The sequence below is a fragment of the Mercenaria mercenaria genome, chromosome 5, assembly GCF_021730395.1.
Source record: "Mercenaria mercenaria strain notata chromosome 5, MADL_Memer_1, whole genome shotgun sequence".
Classification (NCBI taxonomy): domain Eukaryota; kingdom Metazoa; phylum Mollusca; class Bivalvia; order Venerida; family Veneridae; genus Mercenaria; species Mercenaria mercenaria.
In genome coordinates this window covers 78,561,291-78,585,496 of record NC_069365.1, presented here as the reverse complement: position 1 = coordinate 78,585,496, position 24,206 = coordinate 78,561,291, and the positions used below count along the sequence as shown (strand labels likewise).

At 34.0% G+C, this 24,206-nt stretch overlaps 1 protein-coding gene across 1 annotated transcript; it reads right to left on the bottom strand.

Moving 5' to 3' along the window:
- Positions 1 to 24,206, bottom strand: LOC123557707 (hephaestin-like protein). Its single transcript, XM_045349342.2, has 15 exons — positions 24,062 to 24,206; positions 22,846 to 23,004; positions 17,520 to 17,773; positions 16,871 to 17,089; positions 13,869 to 14,011; positions 12,627 to 12,811; positions 12,092 to 12,198; positions 11,607 to 11,730; positions 9,104 to 9,375; positions 7,733 to 7,944; positions 7,137 to 7,287; positions 5,730 to 5,942; positions 4,952 to 5,171; positions 3,051 to 3,977; positions 1 to 2,388 (listed from the first exon to the last, which is right to left on the bottom strand). Exons 2-15 carry the CDS (start codon positions 22,992 to 22,994, stop codon positions 2,313 to 2,315), a joined length of 3,252 nt encoding a protein of 1,083 aa, XP_045205277.2. The 5' UTR covers positions 22,995 to 23,004; positions 24,062 to 24,206; the 3' UTR covers positions 1 to 2,312.

Below are 24,206 nucleotides of genomic sequence, written 5' to 3'. Positions count from 1 at the left end.
TTGAATATATAATTTCTTTATTATTACAATCGATGCTATAAGAGAGGCTAAAAAGTTACTGTATACACTGAAATGTTCTATTTTGAATTTCTTAATATTTATTTAGCCAAGGGCCCACATTCACCAATGTCTGAACATTACACTTAGACTTTGAAATTTTTCCTTGTGCTGCATGGTCAGTGTTAAATTAGCACAGAGAGTAATCGAATGAATGATTTTTTTTATTCTATAGCCATAGAAAGCGCTGCAAAATTTCATGAATATAGATCGAGGAGTGAATGGGAAAGAGGTCTCAGTGTATACGAATAAAAAGCATTTACACTTCTCTCGCATTCCCCACCCCTCGAGGTAGGCTATAAAGTTTTGACAACTTCTATATTTGCCATTCTTACGTCCAAGTTTAAACGTTGATGAGCATGGGCCTGGGCGTTTTTATAGACTAGTACATATTTGCTAAAATTAAACTTACACAACTAAAATAAACATTTTTAATGAACACTGGTCTTAGAAAGAATAGATTTGACTGTTGCTTTTTATTTATACAGCTCAAAATGAAAATAAATTGCACATTTTCATACAGGAATTGTCAAAAATAGTAAATGGACCTGTTATTTCAACACCTAAACTATAATTGTAAAAAGGCACATAAATTACTTGCAATAACTAATTTTGCGTATATTTTGAAACTAACTTTTATAATCAGTGATGTTGTTAAGCAATTTTCAGGTACTGGTATCGCAGAAATCCACCGCAAATGAATATTCACAAGAATACATAGATGAAAATACATTTGTTATACATAATATGTAAGTGAAAACATCTTTCAACTGATTAAGCGTGCTTTGGGTTAAAAGTGGCAAATGACGACGTGCACTTTGTTTGCAATAATTCGGAAGTATATCATTTTTTGCACTTGTTATGCAATTATTCATTTGTACTGTATTTCTATGTCATACTTCACGTGTATACACATTGTACCTAAAATTCTAAATTATGAAAAACATTGTTAAAAAATAACGTTGATTGCTAAATTCTAAATTTTAAGACCTAGTATAATTCTTAAGTCTTGATTTGATCATTTTGATGTTGTCAAGGATTTTCTGAAACTTCTTATTTGATTTTCATGTACCTGCTCTTGCAGATAGTACTACCTGTCAAGTCATTGATAAATATTTAATCCACAATCATAAATGGATTATTGCAGGAGGACCTTGTGTCAACGCAAAAACATTAATTATTTACCATGAAAACTGTCATTGAAATCACTAAGGTTTTAACCGTACAGTTATTTCGTTGTTCCTTTTAACTTGTAATATACAAGTATATAGATAAATGCAAGGTAGATATTTTTTCATTGATAGATCTCTAGTACTATATCTATACATTGTTTTGCTGACTATGCCAATAAATTCTTTGAACGGAGATTAATTCATTACGGTATATGGATGAGCTGATCTGTTAAATTTCATGACAAATTATGAATGTGTCTTATGTAATAAAGATGTAAAAAAAATACATCAGCATTTATAAAAATACGCAGCAGGTATAAAGGAACGCAATGTAAGCTTAAGCAATTGAATATTGAATAGTGTTCAGGACATGAATAAGAAAAGCGAATGAGAGTTAATCAGCTAAATATTATAGATAAGTTATGGTTTTTCTCAGGTTTATCTAATAGGGTATAAGGGAGTGTATTCTAAATACTCTCATTAAGTTTCATACCCACCGAGATTCATTTTCCACATTTATTTATTTACTTAGTTTTTTGCTTTCCTATTCATGTACAATGTACCTTTGTAATTAGAGATCAAAAGTTCTAAGTAAAAAATATGGTCTTAAGACTAGTACAGCTCAAGTTCCACGTTACGTAATAGTATCTCGCTGCAGTCGCATGATCATACAAAGTACGTAACCAAGCGGCAAAGAAATAACAGAAAAAGATACATTTTCCTTGCAAATATAGTAATGCGCTGTGACACAATCAGAAGTAAACATTTATATAGCATTCAACTGATATTGTCCGAATAATAATAATACAGAAATTGACATAATTATGATAAATCGTTCAAATGATTCCTTGCACATATCTATTTAGAGTTAGAGTGGTATGGCTGAAATAAAGATCTGTAAAACCGTGAATGAAAATGATCTTTTTTTTTGTTCAGAGTAGCTTTATGAAAAAAATTATATGCTAGATCACAAGTTATTTTTTTCTTTTGCGCGAATACAACTTTAATTTGAAACAGCAAAAGATATGGATATTGATTTCAACCATCAAAATGCTGTAACTGAGACTGGGAATGTTCAAGTTTCTACTGAAGTGCAAGCTTTCCTTGTTGTCGGTTGTGCAGATGTTCCTCTCGCTTCTGGCGACGCATAGAGGTGACACTGCAAGTATGAAAATAACATGAATATAATAAAAACATCTTATTGTATAACTGAATTCCTGTGCGTGAGGACGTTCTAGTTATTTCGAGTTTTGAAAGACCATTCTATATATATTTTAATAAAATCTAATATCTGAATTCAACAAACTGTTATTATTATTTCTGATATTTGGCAACTTTCACGATTTTTGTTTGTGATGAAGATGGCGGTCGTAACAGTAGCTGCTAAGTTATTGTCTTTCATTTTGCTCGTGACTTTAAAAGTGTGGTCAGAATGGTTTTTGAGTCCCTGCACTGACCACTAGAAATATTTTTTACACTCGGTTGTACATGTGCCTCTTGCATCCAGCGGGTTCAAACATTTTTAAGATCCTCTTTGATATTCAAGACCGAAACGACAGAAAACATATATTTTGACTTAGAACTCTTTTATTTTAGCACTAACCCCTCCCACATTACGAGTTAAGTTTAAACCTACTGAAACAAGCAAGTATCAAGAACTCCTATTTCTAACTCTGGATGCAAATTTCATGTGCTCGAACTGTGCAATTTATGAACGAAAATAAAATAAAGATCTAGACAAATACTATTAACTACACGACAAAAAATGACAATTTTGTAAACCGTGACACCACACTGATACAATGTTTACAAGCTACTTACGAAGACCTTCGTCGTCTTCTTGCACTTGGAAGGACAGTATATGCCGATTCCATACCCTCGACTGGATGCTCTGCTAAGTGACAATGATACAGCCAGGTGCCCGGATTGTACCCCAACATCTCAACGGTCTCGTAAGTTCCTGCAAAAAGTTCAGTTACATCTCTCCTTGTGGTAACTGTTGTTTTTCTTAAATACAGTTGACCATGGAAATGTACCGTATGAATGTCTTCCACTGCACCGAACCCAAAGATATACCAAGCCACGTAGTCACCCTCATTAAACACAATCCCTGGTTGGTTTCCATAGAGATATCCATTAATTGAATGGTACAAGTTGCTCTCAATAAAATCTCCATCGTTTCTGTTTGTAGCTGAGACGTTTTCGAAATTAACTTCTTTCAGAGTACTTAGGTTTTCATTAAATATAATAAAGCCAGCAGCAAATTCTTTGTCGACCGTGTCCGTTCTTTCTCCTGAAGAGTCTAACGTGCCACGTTTACAAATAACTAGAGGTCCGATAAGACCACTGTAAGGATCATTCAGAGCATTTGTCCTTGATGTATAGATAGAACCAACACAGTTTGGCTGGTCCGGTGTCGGTCCGGACCTCTCCGGGATGAAATAACTGTATGTTGTCATGTTTCCTGGACCCGTTGATGTGGCTTCTGTAATTGACGAACCGTCTGAAAATACTAGATTTCTTGGAACAATATTGTAGGAATGAGTGGTATCGAAATTTTTCAACACTATTTCAATTGTGTCGCCAACACTGCAACGGATGAACGGCCCTAATAATCCCAGGTGTTCTTCGTCGGTTGTACGATTTTTTTGTATACTAAATGTGTCATCTGTAAATTCTTTGTAAAGCACTTTTGTATATACGGTACCGAGGAATGGACCATCATTGCGAACGAAAATGTATCCTGGACTGAAACAAAATCAGAGGAAAGCAAAATGGTTATTTCCTTTACCTGAATGGTTATTTTACTGAACTTACTCAAGATTTACTTATTTAGATAGTCACGCAAGGCGACTTATCGTTTGCCCCATCTGTCCATCGATCAGAAAAGTTAGACAGATGTGATAACTAAGTTTTAGAAAGAATGCAGTGTGAAAAGAGTGTACGTCATCTTATTTTGTCGTTCCAGTTATTTATCTGTTCGTCCTGATATCAGTCTAATTAGATGAATCTTTAAAGTACAGGATATATTGAGAATATGCACGTCAAACGATATTGTCCCTCTGTTTGTCCACCCGTTCGTGTGAGTTATATATGTTGTACCAAATTGATATAGCACCTTTTTTATGATAAACATATCAAAACTGCTTTTCATTGTACAGACAAACGCAGCCACTAAAGGCCGCAAACTGCATTCACGAAAAGTACAGATACAGCGATACAGAGCGACCTGACAAAAGGGACAGAGCAAATGAAAGCCCATCAGAAGAGTGAGAGAGAAAGTTAAAATACAGATATGACCGGCTAATATAGCCTAGATCTTTAGATGACAGCCTTGTTCTTTAACGTGCATGTTGTAGTGCACCGATAAACAAATTTACGAATGGTTAATGAATGGTACCGTAATATAAGAGAATTCCGTAACCACTTAAGACTTTTGCTTTTAGGTTGCTATTCCGTTTGTTCTATAGCAACGGAAGTACCACCTAAGACAGAATTCTTACAAGTGACCGTCTGTCCAGTTATTGCTACATCCCCAAATATAGTTGTAGCAGCTATAAGAAGAGGTTATATATAATGTGATAAAAAACTGGCATCATTCACATATTCACAGAGAAAAATTTATGTCACTCATTTTTAAAATGTTAGTCAAAATAAAAACCGTCCAATTACCAAACAACTGGTTAAATCACAGTTTAAGGATGAACATAAAAATATCTTACTGTTCTGGATCCAGGAGGCTTTCTCCATCAACTGGATCAATCTTGGTCGGACAATAATCCCAGTCTTCTGTGACAATACCGATATAATAACGACGTGTAATACCAAGTTGTCCCGGTGGAATACCAGCCTTCAGACTCACAGTCTCACCAGAAACATTATACCATGCAAACATTCCTTCGTGCTCAAGCTCAAGTTGAGCATCACGTAGCAACAACCACCCTGTAACGAACAATGTATAGAGGCCAATATGTTTGCATTCAACTGATGATGTAATACGTAACATCTAAACATACAGCACTTTCAAGCCATTTACTAAAAAATAATGTTACCCATACAAACATGTCGGGAAAAGCAGTAAATTACTATTATTGAAAGTGCTTTAAAATATGAACTGTCCAAAAGTTTCTTTTTGATGTTTTATTTTTTTTTTGTTGTTGTTTTTTTTGTTGGGTTTAACGTCACATCGACACAATTATAGGTCATTTGGCGACTTTCCAGCTTTGATGATGGAGGAAGCCCCAGGTGCCCCTCCATGCATTATTTCATCATGGGCGGGCACTTGAGTAGAACCACCGACCGTCCGTAAGCCAGCTGGGTGGCTTCCTCACATGAAGAATTCAATGAGTGAGGCTCAAATGACATCGGTGAGGGATAAGCGATTCGAAGTCAGTGATTTTAACCACTCGGCCACGGAGGCCCTTTATTTAATTGATATAATATTAAGTGAAACAGCGATTTAACCAGACAGTACTACAATGAAAAAAAATAGTAACCTACCTGTTTGATCAGGGATCATAGTAACCGCCTGTCCAATGCCAGGGAATACTGAGGTTGTGTCAAGGTGTCGGCTGTCGAAATCGAAGTTGTTTCCCTCAAAGCTGAAGTGGTGATGATCGGCCTGACCTCCTAGACCATACATATACCAGACGGTCCGTTCACCAGGAGACATCTCCAATCCAGGAAGTGTTCCGTATGTATACCCGTTTATAGCTGAAAATATAGGTTAAGAAATATAACCTAGGTCTGTCATTAAAATTGCTTTTCACGATACCGCATTTCTTCACATTTTTCACAGTTTCTTGTTATTAGAAATAACTTGTATTCAGGACTCTTCTTTAATAAATGAATTAGCTGTTGAGATAAAATATTGTTCTAGTTTTGCGTTAAGGTATGACCCACCTAATGAATATATCAAATGTACAAAACAATGTTACAGCAATATACTGTATCTAGTGAGAGACTTGTATGCAAAATTTAAACAATTTTTACCGTGCCGTTTTTTATAAATTTTGTATAATTCATGATATTTCTTCAAGCTCAAGTAGAGGCAAATTTCAAAGTGATGGCCACTGTCCAAACCGATTGAAGAGAATTCATTATACCATTAATTTTGATAAAAGAAACGTCTAACTATTGGTAAACAAACACAAAATAAAACTGTGAATATCATTTTTTTCTAGGGTGCCTCAAGTAAAAGGATTTAATGAGACAGAATTCTAACTCCAACATTGAAAAATTAAGGTCGAGTCCTGTGGGACTGTTTTAAATTTTGCTCACTTCATTCAAAACTAACCTTGGGGCAGAAGTAAAACATACCTACATTTCTTCCACAATATGTAACCTAAAGAGTAAAGGCAAAATAGAGAACTTTTACCGCATGTAGCGCAGTATTTATAAAGATGTCTAACTCTGCCGCCTTCTGTTTCAGAGGTAATTTCACTTTGAATAGCAAGACATCACTTATCAAATGAATAATTTTCACTTTTGTACAATATATCAATAATAAGTCTTGAAAATAAAAGTAAAAACTTACTAGAAAAAAAGGTATATAAGGGGAAAAAAATGGTCCCAGCGGGGCTTGAACCTATGCCCCCTGAAACATTTAAGTCAAAGTAGGTTTATTGTAGGAATTGAATACTCTTCAAAAGGAGGTACACTATTACATGGGACATACCTTAAAACAGGAATGAAACACGAATCGTATATGTGACTTCTGAGTACCCATACTTAACGTTATATACACGTACTACGTCCCTTTGTGGGTCATGATCTGTATTAAGTAGCTAGTACGTGTAATACGTTAGGGAATTATCATTGTTCATTATTCTTACGAACCCCGCTAAAGAAAGAACTTCGATACTTATCATTTCACAAAGTAATCTTAAAATATAAAACGTTTAAAACCTCTCATTTGATTTGACAGCTGAAAGTCTTCGTCGTTTTTATTAACTGGTGGTTGTCCGGATGTATGTGTTGCTATATTGTCGTCTATAAACCAAGACAAGTTCTCATCAATAATCATCCAGTTCAAGAAAAACTCTTTATCCACTCCGATCTGAAACATTCTTTTAAAATTGTAAACCAAATTACGAACATTTACTATCAGCCAAAGATAGCTTTTGTGACAGAAGGGTCAAACCTAACACGCTTCTGATTGCTGCAGATTCCATCCGCAGCCAACAAAACTAAATTGGCATGGGTATCTTATTAGCTACTATTAAAAACTGCCATATCGTCTTCTTATCTAAAGGTTTTAATTTAATATGTTATAATGAAGGTAGTAGAAGCACAGAGAAAAATGATAGAGTGTTTGGCTCCTCCCTAAGAGGTCGTAGTCCGATAATCTATCCTCTGTGACTGCTTTCTAGACTTCTAACTGTTTACAGCATCTAGGTAAAAAACACTCTCACAAGTGTATAAACCTTTTATCTTTGTATCCTTCCAAAGGACAATTCGTATATAATATACGCAAGAATAAAAAAGAGGCAAAATATGCTAACCGCGCTTCCATCAGTTGCTAGTGTTCTTGGTTTACAAACGAGAAAGGGACCAAAAAGCCCGGTGTGAATGTCTCGGTTAAGGTCTACGGCGGAATGATATATATATGTGATGCAATCGTCGTTTTTTGCTTCAGGTCCTACATCTTCGGTTACATCGAATTCGTATGTTCTATCAGTATTTGGTTGGATCAACGAGCCGCTTAATCCTGAATCTGTAAACATTTCTATAAATGACTGGATGTCTTGAATTGATTAATGTCATGATGTGCCAAAATTACTGCCGACTGGCAAATATCCTTAAATCAAATCGTCTTATAATTTCAGAAAGAATACTACATAAGTCAAGCTGGTATTACTATTACTAATAGATTAAACAGAAGAAAACAATTACAAAGTAGTGGCATTTATAAGATCATCTAGATGCATATAACGCAACCAAACAAAAGAAAAGTAGACAAGGTTTGATTGAGTCTGTTGATGAGAGGTAATTAGATGTGCAATACCTCCGGAAAAAGGAAATTCTTTTTGAGGATGAGTTACGTACAAACTGATCTCAAAGATCCAGGACAAAAATAACTATATTCTATTGTATTTTATTATTGTGCTTTGCATGGCAAATAAAATAATCTTCAAATATACGATGATATCTAGGAGATACAACCCAAGAAGTGTATTAGTTATTGATTCTGCCTTATGTACAGTATGGTATACATAATAATATAAGTCAACCCTTGACTTTTCTTGATTCTACTGTTCATTATTTTGTAACTCATGTTTGTAAACTCTAAATATTTAAAAGCCGTTGTAATTGTAAAAATATAGAAACTAAAGACTAAAGAAGGGCTTAAAGTGATCACGTTTTTACTTGTGGTATAATATAACTGTTTCGTCATGAAGACTTTATGAAGATCACTTTGTGAAAGAGGTCGCCATGAATTTTCAAACAGAGGGCGGAAGTTCCTATTCACCAGAACTCGATATATTTTATATACCTTCTGGGCATTTTGTATGTAATAATACTGCGTTTTGTTAGATTTTTCAAATTAATTGACAAAAGCAGCCTGGGTTGCTGATAAAACTGACTTGTTGATATAATCTTGTAAATAAATTAATTACTAAAACCTACCTACATATACCGGACCTCATTTCAAATAAAAAAAGTCATTGCCACTGGTAGTCAATCATTGCTAAATAATATTCTCTTTTTCTAGTTTTGATGCAAAGCTGTATGAAGGAAGTACCTATAAGTTAATAACTGACGGGCATTTAAACGGACTTCCCTATCACACATCTATTTGAAAAAAATGATGATGTTATATTGATAAAATAAGTAAAAGTAAGATTTATGCTTAAAGAAGTTTTAGTACGTACCTTGTGGGTCATTTTTGTAAAAAGCCCCTTCGTTTAGTTTTGTTATAGCCACACCATTTACAAGAAACGAAAACGTTCTGTTAACTCTATTTAACACTTTTACGACCACATGATCATTAACTTGGGTTTTGATTGGAGGACCGGCTAAACCCCAGTGCTGCTCACGTGGTTTAGGGTTAGTAAACGTGTCGTCCGTATATTCTATGAACATCGCTTTTTTGTACGTAGAACCAATGCGCTCAGGGCCATTTTCCAAGAAAACATCTGCAGATCTAAATAAAAATACAAAATAGCAGGAAGCTTCAGAAACCATAACACATCATCCTATATCAGAATCATAAAGAGAAAAGCAGTCAAACTTTATTGGCCAATCTTGTTTTGCAACAAAATACTGTCTGGCATACGACCTTTACCCTGTAAAACATTTGTGAAAATATATCATTTTCGTGACTGACGCTAACTTTTATATTATTTTTTATCAGAAGTATTTAAAGTCGAAGAAGTCTGAAACCGGATGACAATTAAGAAGTTTGAAACTGGATGACAATCCATAATGATATCACTATGAGCGGCACGAGGTAAGGAAAATAGCAATATATTTACATTTATATATTTGTCATGAAACTATGTTTACTGAGAAGACATGCAAGTTTATAAGTCTAATTACTAGTATAAAATGTTGAGTACGTGACCGGCTGTTCTAACAGTCGTTCCTTATATCACTTCAGTGCTTGATAGCAGATTCCAAAGCCGTTATTTATATCCGTATTACCTCAGTTTAATTTAAATGTTATTCTGAACGCATCGTTCAAACTTACCGTCGTTTTAAAACTGTTACGCGCAATATCCTAACAGCTAATTATGTGTATGATAATGTTAGAAGTACTGTGTACACACTTAATGACTAATGAAAACACTAAAAGTTAAATAACATGAAATTTGTCAGGAAAAAGCATACATTTCTCGTGGCTGATAGAATCTCTATAGTTATTTGCGAACGGCATAATTCCGTGTGGATTATATTGCAGCAATATATAAAAGTTATATTTATCTTAAGTACGCAAGGAATTAAAGTTGCGAGAATCGCTTTTATCGGAAACATGGTGTGTTAAGAATGCGGTTTGGTACGCACCAATAACCGCTTCAAACTCTCCAGTGGTATTTTTGCTACTGACAGTTCCAAGGCGGTGCCCCATTGTGTTCCTTTGTGAGTTTTGTCTATGATATTGAAACGGCTATAAAACTGAGTTTGCAGACATTCTCAGAATTCAGCATTTCCAATTTAAACTCAGAAATAACGGATCAGTTGCTGGAGTCATGATGCTTGTCTCCACACACAGTTCTTAACCCTTAGTTCATGGACTTCAGACCCAGTTCTCTAACATCGGAATGGAATAAGAGACAACTGCCAATATCATCACTTGCAGGAGCAAACCAACGGCACACGTGTCAGGACTACGCTTTCTTACATGCATACTGGTAGATAGGGGAAATGAGACTGCTGCCAATACTACCGCTTGCAGGCCGAACTAAAGGTCTATGTAACAGGCGTTTTACGCTCTCCTACATGCATACTGTTCTTAACATTATTGTAGATAGGGTAATGGGAGTGCTGTCAATACTACCGCTTGGAGGAGTGAACCAAAGGTCTATGTAACAAGCGTTTTACGCTCTCCTACATGAATTCTGTTCTAAACATTATTATAGATAGGGGAAATGAGACTTCTGTCAATACTATCGCTTGCAGGAGCCAAATAAAGGCCTATGTATAAGGCGTTTTACGTTCTCCTATATGCAAACTGTTCTTAACATTATTGTAGATAGGGTGATGAGGCTGCTGTCAATACTACCGCTTGCAGGCTATGTAACAGGCGTTTTACGTTCTCCTACATGCTTACTGTTCTAAACATTTTTGTAGATAGGGTAATGGGACTGCTGTCAATACTTCCGCTTGAAGGAGTGAACCAAAGGTCTATGTAACAAGCGTTTTACCCTCTCCTACATGAATACTGTTCTAAACATTATTGTAGATAGGGGGAAATGAGATTTCTGTCAATACTACCGCTTTCAGGAGCGAACCAAAGGTCTATATAACAGGCGTTTTGCGCTCTCCTATATGTATACTGCTCTAAACATAATTGTAGATAGGGACATGAGACTTCTGTCAATATTACCGCTTGGAGGAGCGAACTAAAGGTCTATGTTACAGCCGTTTTACGCTCTCCTATATGCATACTGTTCTAAACATTATTGTAGATAGGGCGAAATCAGACTGCTTTCAATACTACCGCTTGCAGAAACGAACCAAAGGTCTATATAACAGGCGTTTTGCGCTCTACTACATGCACACTGTTTTAAACATTATTGTAGATAGGGGAAATGAGACTGCTGTCAATACTACCGATTGCAAAAGCGAACCAAAGGTCTACGTAACAGGTGGGTTACGCTCTATTACATGCAAACTGTTCTAAACATTATTGTAGATGTAACAACGAATACATACGGATAAGTAACATTCCCTGGAGCATAATTCCAAATGATTTCTTCTATGGCAAGATAATAATTTCGAGACACAACTCCAGTGTTAGTTTGACATTGGTCTACAGTCAAAAATGCTTGCATTCCATCTACAAACAAAACAATCGGCGAAAAATATCTCAGTAAAATAAGTTAAAATTAGAAATGAAATGAATTAAGAAACAAATCTTACAATGAAACAAACAAATATCATCTATACAGTCTGGGCTGTGATCGTGACAAAGTGATTTTATATTGTTGTCTTTTGTTCGAAATATTCATAAGATTGCACGATGTTATAGCCCGCAATATTGAATAGTTTTGATGTAAACAGTTGAGCTTCAGGTAACGAAATGCCAAAACATATAGTTACGTTCCGAAATCTATACGATATAAGTCATCTTATATTCTTCTTTGCCAAACGAGCGATCTGCAAGGAATCATAGCTCGCTGGATACTGCGATAACTTACCGACATAATAATCCTGGTTTCTGGAATAAAGTAGCCATCTGCCAGGGTTCACAGGTGTCATAAAACCAGAATAAACGCTTGCGGGATGAAGCGCAGCTGTATCAGTTCTAAAAAATATATTGTTGTGTTATTACTTTGCGAAAACTGTGAACATCTTTTGTAACTCCGCTTCATTTAATGAAGAAGTGTGCTTTTTGTACGTTTTCTAGGCTATAATACTAGTATATCAGATACTAACATGGTGCGGGCGTTTTGTCAGTAATAATAAAAAATAAAAGGTAAATAATAAGAAAATAAATCTACTACGTCCACCGAGTTGCGGAAAAAAATGCTACGCTCACTTTTATATAAGGAATATCCTCAGAATATCTGCTATGTGCATATAGCTAATCGTTGGACGGTGTGTTTACATATTTACAACTCATGGTAGATTCTCTTTGTTCAGCCAAACGAAATATTTGGACGACAGCAATCCAAGACACGGATGGTTACTGTTTCGTTAATGAATAATACACCAATGCATAAAAATAACTACCGTTTCCTTTCTATAACCATTGTCTGTCCGTTTATATGTAGTGTATGTATCCCACGTTGAACTGACATGAAATACCAGACTACACTTGTCCCTTTACAGACGTTGAAATCTGGCAAATTACCATAAACATAACCGTTGATATGGGCCATTTCGTTGCTTTTGGCAAAGTCATCGTCTCCATTGGTCTAAAATAGAAAAAAACAAGAAAATATATATATTGGACCGGGCAAAATCCACCACAAAAACAAAATCCCACCCGTCCTTCCTTTCAAAAGCATTAAAACCTCGCTTTATTTGATACACTTGACAATGTATAGGATAAGAAGACTTTACCAAGAAAACAATATCCTGATGCAATATTTGACCGAATGCCCGCCACATACTCTTGTACATTTGTCATAAATATGCAAAATCATGCCAACTTGAAGAGACACACTCTATCTTTCGATTAGAATCGTTGCATGAAAAATGTATGTTAAATAATGACTTTAATAAATTAAATCTAACGTTATCAGAGAAAATAACAAATTGTCACAGAGCAAAATTTAATAAGAAACTGACTTTGTTATAGATAGTACAAATATACTTTTTATGGAGTAACAAGCTCTTCAAATGTGTGTTTGATTAAGAAATAATATATTAATATATTCTTTTTAGTGATTTGTCTTTGAATAAATTCCTTGTTTAGAGTTCAAATGCAAAGGATGCGCCCTCGTGTTTGATAATACGCATCTGAATGAAAAACAATGATTTTATTCGCGAGCAAATCACCGTTTCGATTCTAAGATTATTATCTGCATCTCAGAAGAAGGGCCTCCGATGCCGAATGATTAAGGTCACTGACTTCAAATCACTTGCTCCTCATCGATGTGGGTTCGAGCCTCACTCGTGGCGTTGAATTCTTCATGTTAGAAAGCCATCATGTTAGGGGCACCACCATCAACGCTGGAAAGTCGCCATATGAACTACAATTGTGTTGGTGCGACGTTAAACCCAACAAAAAGCACGGTAGATGATATCCATCAAATATTTGGCTATTTTTTGTGTGGTTTTCTTTTCCAGCGTCCCGTTATGACGTTTAGCGCTATGATGTAATACTTGTGACGCACAAACTGTGTTTGTGTTGCGTAATAGCACACTGTTTCAGTATTCTTTGTTTAATAGGGAACTAAATCGGACCGTGTTAGAATATGTTATAACGTATACATAAGCAATTTAACTGAATGGGAAAAATGATATTACATGATGAGTAGTGCATTCATTGAGGTTGCCACATTTCTGTAAGTTGTGCTCTATATACCAGCTATTATTTTCATCAGTGATATCTGCATAGACGAAGAGTTCTTTATCTACATCTCTGCGTTTGTTGTTGGCATCGAGTGTACCTGTGAACAGAACAAAGTATCCTTGAATCTAGTGCAACTGTGAACAAAAAAAAGTATGTGTGCATCAAGTGCATCTGTGAAGAGGAATAAAGTATGCAGGCACAATGATCATGTATCTGACTGATCGTTTCTGACTGACAAATGTCGAGGTCTGATACCAAAGTTCTACAACAATGAGTCCGGAATTTAAGGTTATAATACAAGTCTTTAATCTCTGGCAACATATTTCAAAATTTTCATAATTTAAACATTAATAATTTCTTTCCTTTAAATTTTTGATATTTGTCAAACTCCACGTTTCAATGGTAATTCATATATACGTAACATTTTGATTTCTTAGCGGTACCAGTTTACTGTTTTTCAGAAGCAATTGCAAACTTCTCCGAATGAATCAAAAGATAAGGACGAATGACTTTTGACGTATTTTCCTAGTCAAACCGCTACGGAGAAAATCTGCTTCGCACAGAGATCAAACTTAAGACCTACTGCTCTAAAGAAGCTGGTTTGGACAGTCATAAGTCTCATCTTCTTCGCAATTTGCTGTATCACGTTTCTCGATATTGTTATATATTTCATTTTTACAGTATGTAGAGGCTGATGACGACACGTTTGTCCTTAGATGAAGCTGATGCATACCAATTCCTATAAATCTTCTGACTCCAAAGGCAGTGTATTTCAGAGATCACAACGCAAGGTTACATAAGTCACGATGTTATGTGGAAAGTGTTCATTTTCTCCGAAGTTACCCAGTGTACGTTGTGATGGTTTCGAAATTACTATCGGGCTATAAAATGCACTGGGATGTGTAAAGTTTGCACGAGAGTCTCGAGTCTCCGCATAGTTTAAACATTGCAATGTATTTATATCCAGATGGTCACTATCGGGCTATAAAATGCACTGGGATGTGTAAAGTTTGCACGAGAGTCTCGAGTCTCCGCAAAGTTTAAACATTCCAATGTATTTATATCCAGATGGTCACTATCGGGCTATAAAATGCACTGGGATGTGTAAAGTTTGCACGAGAGTCTCGAGTCTCCGCATAGTTTAAACATTGCAATGTATTTATATCCAGATGGTCACTATCGGGCTATAAAATGCACTGGGATGTGTAAAGTTTGCACGAGAGTCTCGAGTCTCCGCATAGTTTAAACATTCCAATGTATTTATATCCAGATGGTCACTATCGGGCTATAAAATGCACTGGGATGTGTAAAGTTTGCACGAAAGTCTCGAGTCTCCGCACAGTTTAAACATTCCAATGTATTTTTATCCAGATGGTCACTTTCGGGCTATAAAATGCATTGGGATGTATAAAGTTTGCACGAAAGTCTCGAGTCACCGCACATTCCAATGTATTTATATTCAGATGGTAACTAAACACAAGGACCTCTGACAGTTAGTTTGAAATCAGCCTAATTTTTGGCAAAAGTATATTTATTATGCATCATGTTAAAGACAGATGCATAAAGTTTAATGACACTCATCAATAAAACAGTTGGCAAAATACTTTACACATTTTTGAGCGTCTATCGGTTCAAAAGGGTCAAGGCCATTTTTCAACAAAAAAATGAATATTATTTTCGCTTAGATGCTTAACACATTGAATTTTGATATTAAATTTTACTAAAAATTAGCAACAACATTATTTATTTTGCATTTTCATATTAAAAAACTCGTATCAGGCAATATTGCCATCAGGTCAATATTTTGTAATATTGTAACTCCACGGAAATACATATCCAACAACATAAAACTTAGTATGTTGTAGAGTTTTTTCGGTTTTGGCTGAATTTATTTTATTGAATTCCTACGCATATTCATAAAATCTAGTTAAAAGGAACAGAGTCGTTTAACTTAATATCCAGACATATTTCTAATCTAATGAGGGCATTTTAGAAATCATCTATAAAGTATGTTCAAGTGTTCCATGTAATGTTATCCTACTTTTGAGTCTAGACCATTGTTCCCACTTGTCCAAATTTCTCATTATTAATATATAGTGTGTAGAAAATGTATACACACGCAATAAGTTTGAGAAAGGGGGAATGTTACTCTGTGTCCATGCAAATAAAAGTACATTAACTGTTTTGGCTTTAAACATAACATCTTAATCATTCATTTACCATTTATTTTACAAAGAATATTTTTTTGAACACAAACCCTAATTTAGACAAGTCATTATGTTACGGTAGTTTTTGCCGGACGTGATGGGGTAATTACGTAGAATAAAGCCTGGATAAGGCGTACGGAAATGAAAATGATTTTATGTATTGTTGGCAACCCGCGATCAAATTTATTACAATGCTTTCTAAGGTTAAAATATGATATTAAAACATGTGACACGTTAAATAATTCAAAATAATGGCTTAATACCTATCTTAAACGTGTGGATCACTTTAATCATGGGCAAATACCTCTAAAACAAGCACAGGAACCTTTACATTTTATTTCACCATATTATAGACCATATGTTTATTTACGACTGTGAGAAGTTTCATTCAAATCTACATTTTACAAAAAAAAAATTGTTCGCGAAAATGTTATGAAAATTGTGATTTACCTATATACTTCCATTGTGAGAGCTTGCTTAAGCTCAACTTTTTTCAAATCAGTTTAGCAAAAAATCAAGCACACGAACCTATCTTTTATACTTGTTGAATTTTCTATGTAGAAAAAAAATGATCCGAACGTACAGAACACCTTAAGATAAAATTTACAAAATTTCCAGACAATCTAATTTTGAGGAAACTTTTAGGCAAATTAATATCAAAAGTATCTAAGTTCAGAGGTCTTTCATTGCTAAACAAAAATGTATACTACAGAAAGCGGAAATGCTAAATGATCAATTAAAACACCAACCTTTGTTGCAAATCAGAGCAACTCCCATAAGTCCACTGTCTACGTCTCTAGAAGCAAGTACGTGAGAATGATAAGTGAAAGCTGCGCACTTGTCATGGAAGTCATTGCTGTCGGGCTTGTGAAGCTTATTGCCTTCCCATATGTATGTGAAGGTTTCACCTGGTGCTACATCATCATCCAGAGCTTGTGCTCCAGAAGTACCATCTATGTAAACTGCACCTTTAAAACAAATTATTAAATCGAACCATATAAACTTACCTATTATAAACGCGTTGTTTGCTTTTGAAAGGTAGACAACTGGTCAACATGACTTTGAAGAACACAGAAAAAAAGAAGAGGCTGTGTGTTTCTGTGGATGAAATCTCCTTACACATTTATGAACAATGATCCCGTTCAGTTATAGATCATATTAGATGGCTAAGCAGAACAATTCATTAAAATGGATTTTATAAACAAATGTATTATCTAAACAAGTTATGACCTGATTTGTTTTAAACTTAAAATCAAACACGTAAACGAGGGGGAAAACCTTATGTTTTTGACAAATATATAATTTCTTGTACATGTATTTTTGTTCAATTCATACAAATGTAAATATTTAAGTTTGTTTAATCAGTAATCGAGATGAACATGTGGTTTTGTTACATACCTTCATTTCCTTTGTTATAGAAGTAACCATGAGGATGCACGCTGAAATTTCTTTGAATCAACGCTGCGTTATTTCGAAAGTGAATGTATAAAGTGTCACCAATTTCCCCTTTGATTAAGGGTCCAACAAACCCTGCCCAAGCAGGGACGTCAACCAGGTTTGAGAAAGTGGCATCAGTGTATTCACGGTAAATAATTTTGGTGTAGGTGCTACCAATTCTGTTGGAGCGATTTTCAATCAGTTCAGCAGGGTAGCTGTAAATTTATAACAAAGAAATCCGCCATTTTGTTTTATGTCGCTATAAAATTAAAACGGCTGCCATTTCTTGTAGATTTAAAAAAAAATACATCTCTTTTTTTTTACCTGTTTTGAAAATTCTTTAAGAGCATTGATTTATTGAAGATTATAAAACTCATAACTAGATTATCTACAAATGGGTTATAAATCAAACTCGATAATTTTGTACAGCGAATAAAACCTTTTTGTGACTACACAAAATCATATTACCCTATATGTGCATATATATATATATATATATATATATATATATATATATATAATTAGGCCGTTCCATGAGAAAACCTGTATTAGTGACATGGTATAAATATTGCATAATAAGTAAATTTAAATACTGGAAAATCATTGCTTTTCTTATGCTCATGCAGAAACTAGAAACAAGTATATTGTAATACAGTTATCTAAGGGAAATCAAATTCTACCATATTTGACAAATAATTGTTTTTATGTTGTCATGGCAACGGTAATTCCAAAGTACCCATGCATCATGAAAATATAGAGGTGTGAAGATAAAGGCCCGTATGATGCTTATTAAGTGATATGCAAAATTTGTTGCATTAATGACTTGAAAAATACACGCTATACACGGCGACGTCATACTGCTTTCGTGACTTTATTAACGTCACGTCTAAAATGCCTTAGGTGACTTAGATCATTGTTACCCTTGAAATAGAGAAGATAATTACTTCAAATTTTCAGATTTGAAAGGTAAAAGAATGCTCTTTATGAATATTTGTTATCTCATTTTTGATTTTTTGTCACTTATACAGGTTTTCTCATCTGGCAGTTGACCTCAATACAATCGACACTGTTTATTTTCCAATACAGGTAAATCAACAAGGAGGTATAGAGTTATTAATCTAACATTTGCTATAATGAAGGCACAGAAGGCTAGTACGCTTGTCTTCCAGTATTTTAGTCTAGAGTCCGTAGGTTCGAGACACTGTAAAACATTTTTATAAACATTTTTCATGAATATGTTTAATTGTATCTTTTTTCAGCAATAACGCCGTGCAATTATTTGGTGACCTTGCTTTACGTTTTATGTGCATTACAGATTGTTTTTAAAGATAACATTTTGTTCATTTGAAATTTTGAAGTTATTTGTTACCTGCATTTTTTGATAAAGCATATTAAAAAAAAGATAGATAGCATAAACAAAACATAAAAAAATATATAATATAAAATAACACATCTTGAAAACGTAGAACTGATATATAAAATATTAGTAATGTATAACAATTAAATCGAATCCTAAATTAAAATCAGTCAGATGAAATTAAGGTTAATCAAGGTTTCGAACTTACGCCAGTCAGGGTGATGAACGATAGATATTTCCATACATTCAACCCACTAGACTATTTCGCCTACAAATGTTTATCCATAAATATTTTATCTATAATTGCATAGTGTCATTAGGCTAAATGTAGATATGATATGTTTCTGTCTGTGTAGATACTTTATCATAATTAACAATTTGTCATTATGAAAATTCCAGTCAAAATCAGTTACACAAAGTTCTTCTAGTACATTTAATTTAAGACATTTTTGAAGGACTTCCGTTGCAATTTTATATGTTACGCCGTTCCTGTTGTATTCAGACAAGGGCATCGGAAACTAATAATTACTTTACAATATAGCCCTAAGATAATTTTATGCCAGATTATCTTTGAACACCCGGCCTGGACTTAATGGACTCAACTGCCACATTATCAAAGTTTATTAGTAAGATTAATGTTATAAAATGTTATGTATACACTCGTGTGAACCAGATTGAAACCCTGAGAAAATATGGGGAAAAAACTTTGAAATAAACAGGCAAAAATCACAGTTGTGCTTTCTAAAATGCAAATATTAAATAGCTAAAATCACATTTTCATTAAGTTGATTTCAGATTGTACAGATCGTTTCGTCAATTTTGTCACGACATTATTCAATCAGATTAAATTTAAGAGAAATCTGATTGTAGACATATTTGTATTTAAATGAACGTGGAGGTCCTTTAAAACTTCAGTGTACGCTTTTTAGGCCAACAGATGTTCATGTCTAAAGGCAAACAATAAACAAAACAACTAAAGTTTTTAATATACATGTTAAACATTTCACGTCTAACATATCATCACAAAAGTAACCTTTTCTCAGTTTACTATAATGCTGAGTACTAGAATGCTGAGTATTATAATGCTGAGTACTAGAATGCTGAGTACTATAACGCTGAGTACTATAATGCTGAGTACTATAACGCAGAGTACTATAATGCTGAATACTATAACGCTGAGTACTATAACGTTGAGTACTATAACGCTGAGTACTATAACGCTGAGTACTATAACGCAGAGTACTATAATGCTGAATACTATAACGCTGAGTACTATAACGCTGAGTACTATAAGGCTGAGTACTAGAATGCTGAGTACTATAACGCTGAGTACTATAACGCTGAGTACTAGAATGCTGAGTACTATAATGCTGAGTACTAGAATGCTGAGTACTAGAATGCTGAGTACTAGAATGCTGAGAATAAATTCAAACATGTACTTAGAGGGAACCAACGCTGGTCAGTCTGACCATCAAATTATTTTTATAAACATTATGTAAATAGGCACACATTGTCATGTTTAGTCAGATGGTTAATTTCCAGCAATTAATGGTGGAGAAAGACCTCAGGTGCACACCTAACATTTTTCAGGCATTATGGGCACATGTGTAAAACCATGTACTTCCGGACTTCCGCAAGCGAGAGGGATGATTTCCTAACAAGAAATAATTCTACATTCATCGCGGGTATGGTTAAACATTTAAAAAACGTAGGAAAGTGTTTATGCAATAATGGTATAAAATTGACTGACAATGAAATCTGCGGGCTTGGTACCCTTTATTGTTACAACCGTGTGGTAGAATTTGTTGTATGTTATGCATGAAATGAATTCGAACTATCAACAGGAAAGTTATTGTTAGGGCATAACACTTACATCTGCATGATTTTTTTAGACAAGAAAATAATGGTTTTGTCCTTCAGAAAAAGTGAGTGAATTTAGATCTTTCTAATAAAACAAAACTATTTACCCAATGAATATTGCAATGCGGCGCTAAACACTTACTTTAAAGCTAATGTCTATGTAAATTTAATTGAAACAGGTATGTTTTGGGTGAACATGCTTCAATGTACACATCAAATGATCAAACACTTTGGAGTAGTAACTGCAACGAGAGCTAAATTTTTAACGATTTACAGCTAAAGTTAAATATGTTAATTTCTACAGTACATCTTACAAATTAGTATCGCCAAAAAACCCCTACTTTTTCATCTTAAGGACACATCGTTTAGCATTATTACAATACACAATCGGTATTGAAATTGTGATTCCAATACATGTGCTCATTAGATAAATCCTCAATATCTATGTGAAAATAAGGGGTGTGTTTTGTATGATTGCAACACTGCGAGTTGCTCTAATTAGTGACAAATGACTGAAACAATAGGAATTCGTACGTGACTTGGATAGACAAAACGACAGTGAGGTAACAATATATTCTTTTATTGTTTTAATTTATGTGTTGTAAGCTACAATATAGACTACCCATTTTATGAAAATCAAAGTGGAAGTTAGAAATAACAGAAAAAAATTAATTAGGTCATGAGTCATCATATACCTATCAAAATTTGTCATTAGTTTTCACGAGCTGTCAATTTTTTTATCTCTCTATTCTGTAAATGCACTGTTTTTGAAAGTATCTTGGTCGGATATTGTAGTGTGTAACTTACTTTACATTCCACATTAATATTTGGTCTTGAAATTGCTTTGTTGAGCTCACCAAAGTCACATATGAATGTCTATAGTTTTAGTTTATTATCTGTTATAAAGGTACCAAATCTCAATATTAAGATATACGAATTACTCCTTTCTGGTAGACAAAGGAAACTATTTGGTAGAATCATAACATAACGGTTTTTGGAAAGAATTGAATATTCTTTGGTTTTTTGTTATTCACCGGAAATTCAAAACGTGATATCACCTTAAGTGTCACGCATATTATCAGTGAATTTTCTCATATTTATTTCTGACCCTTTACAAAACAGAATTTTCAATTCTAATTTAAAAAAAATCACATAGTGTGATGTCTACGACTGTTTTTGCTATATCTTGTATTATGTAAAATGTAAGTTATCAAAGGTTTTGTAGCCTATATAATAATATACAGCTAATTTCCCTCTATTTATTGTGTGACTAATTAATGTATTTTGAGAGCTTTTACACGACTGTCACCATTAAATACCGCCCGAGTCTTACAGAATCACTTCATTTTTCACCTTTTACAGTTACTTACTGCTGAAAAAGGACTTTCTAAACTTCGAGAAAAGTGATGCAAATTTGGAGTAAAAAGAGTATGTAGATTGGGCCTACATGCGGTATATTCATTTTTCATTCTGGGGATATCTGCTGATAAAGCGAAGGAAGAAGAACAGAACGTGTTAAATTATTTTTTGTTAGATGAACATACTCGACATCACTACTGATTTCATTATCTTAAATGAGTTCTCCATTGTAAAGATAAAAATGAAAACAAGAGCTAGTTCCTGGTAACATGTATATATGGTCACTGTTTAAAACATCGCTCTAACATAAATGTATAAGATACATAGTTTTGAAATTTACTTTTTGTTCTTTAAATGAAACCTTACAGATAACATGGTGAGATAAAGTTAAATTCGTAAGCGTAAACTGAATGCTTCTGAAACATTACTGTTTAGGCAAATAAAATACCAAAAATACCATGCAGATCTATTCAATTTAATTAGATTGCTTCTTTGCTATACATATAATGTGTCGTTATGAGTATTTAGGCTCATGTATTAGCCAAGAATAACATTCCGTATTTGAAAGCTAATCCCATATATACTGATTCAAGAAAATCCATATGAACTTTATTTTCCAATAAAATGACATATTTCTGGTTAGCTGTGACTTTGCCCTGCCTTGATGGAGCAATTCAAACTGAGCTTTTATTTTCTAATAAACTGACTTACCTCTGGTCATCGGTGACTTTGTTCTGACCCGATGGAGCATAATTCCATTCAACTTCATCCGCGGAAATAAAATAGTGCCGATCTTTTGCCGACGTTGGCGTTGATACTACCAGGATGCACAGAAGAACAATTGGTCTTCCGACAGACATGTCTGTTTCACTTAAAGATAGTTAAAAATATGATAGACAAATAGTACAACCCATTTAATGCAATAGCTGATATTGGCTTTCAAGAATCATAAGAAAACCTCGGATTAAAATTAAAGACAAAAATATAAACATGTGTTGAAATAAGTATAACATATTACTTGGAGCAAGGGCATATAAAATAGTCACTGCCCTAACTAATCTTGTTTAATTTATATTACTTTCTGCTTCTATTAAGAAACCGGTTAAAACAAGACAAAGGTAGAGAGTATGCGGATTTCATCTTTCTACTTAAAATATCTTTGAGGACGTGATTATTACCAATATGATAAAACATACGGCAACTATACACAAGGCATAAAAATTCAAGTTTATCAAATCTGTCAATAAAACAAACACTGACGGCAAAAGATACGATTCTCCCGAAAGACAACAGAGTTACAGGATAAATATTTAAGATAATTCAAGCAAAAGAGCAGTGAAGACACTAAAGATTCCTTATAGTAAAACACTGCCAAAATGCAACGTTTATCTCTGAATACATTATGTTGAGCAGATAAGTAATAGTACATTATAATAACTGTCAAAAGAAATCAAAACCGAACTAGATCAAAGTGTTGGTAATACAAAGTTTAAAAACGGAATGAATAATTTTTTTGTAACGATATAACAGACATAACTTTCCAGTTTGCACTAGAATCTATAATCGACAAGGCTGGACAAAAAATTTACAAATTACTTCTAGCATAAGCGCTAAACATATGAAGATCATAGTGTATATGGCTACACAAAAATATAATCATACAAACAATATCTTAACACAAATTAATTCACACTTTGAAATAGATATGTAATCAAATTAAATCAAAGATATTAAAATTCCTGTCATTTTGGATATTCTGGTTAAAGAATATTATATATCTTACAATTTTACTCTTACAAATAAATGTTATTGACTTTTAAAATGAATAATCGTCAAACTTTTATCAAATAATGTCAAATTCAAATATTTCGAGAAATTTAAAAATGTTGAAATCATAAAATATAATTATAATAAAGTCAACACCTACCTAATTTGAACTCCTTCAGTCAAACTTTAATTTTAAGTTTGAACGTCTTTCGTATATATAGGGTATTGATGCAACTCTGTTAAAACTTCGTGACTGTTTCAGCGTGCCTTCAGCTACATCGTGACTTTTGAAAAACCGTTTTATG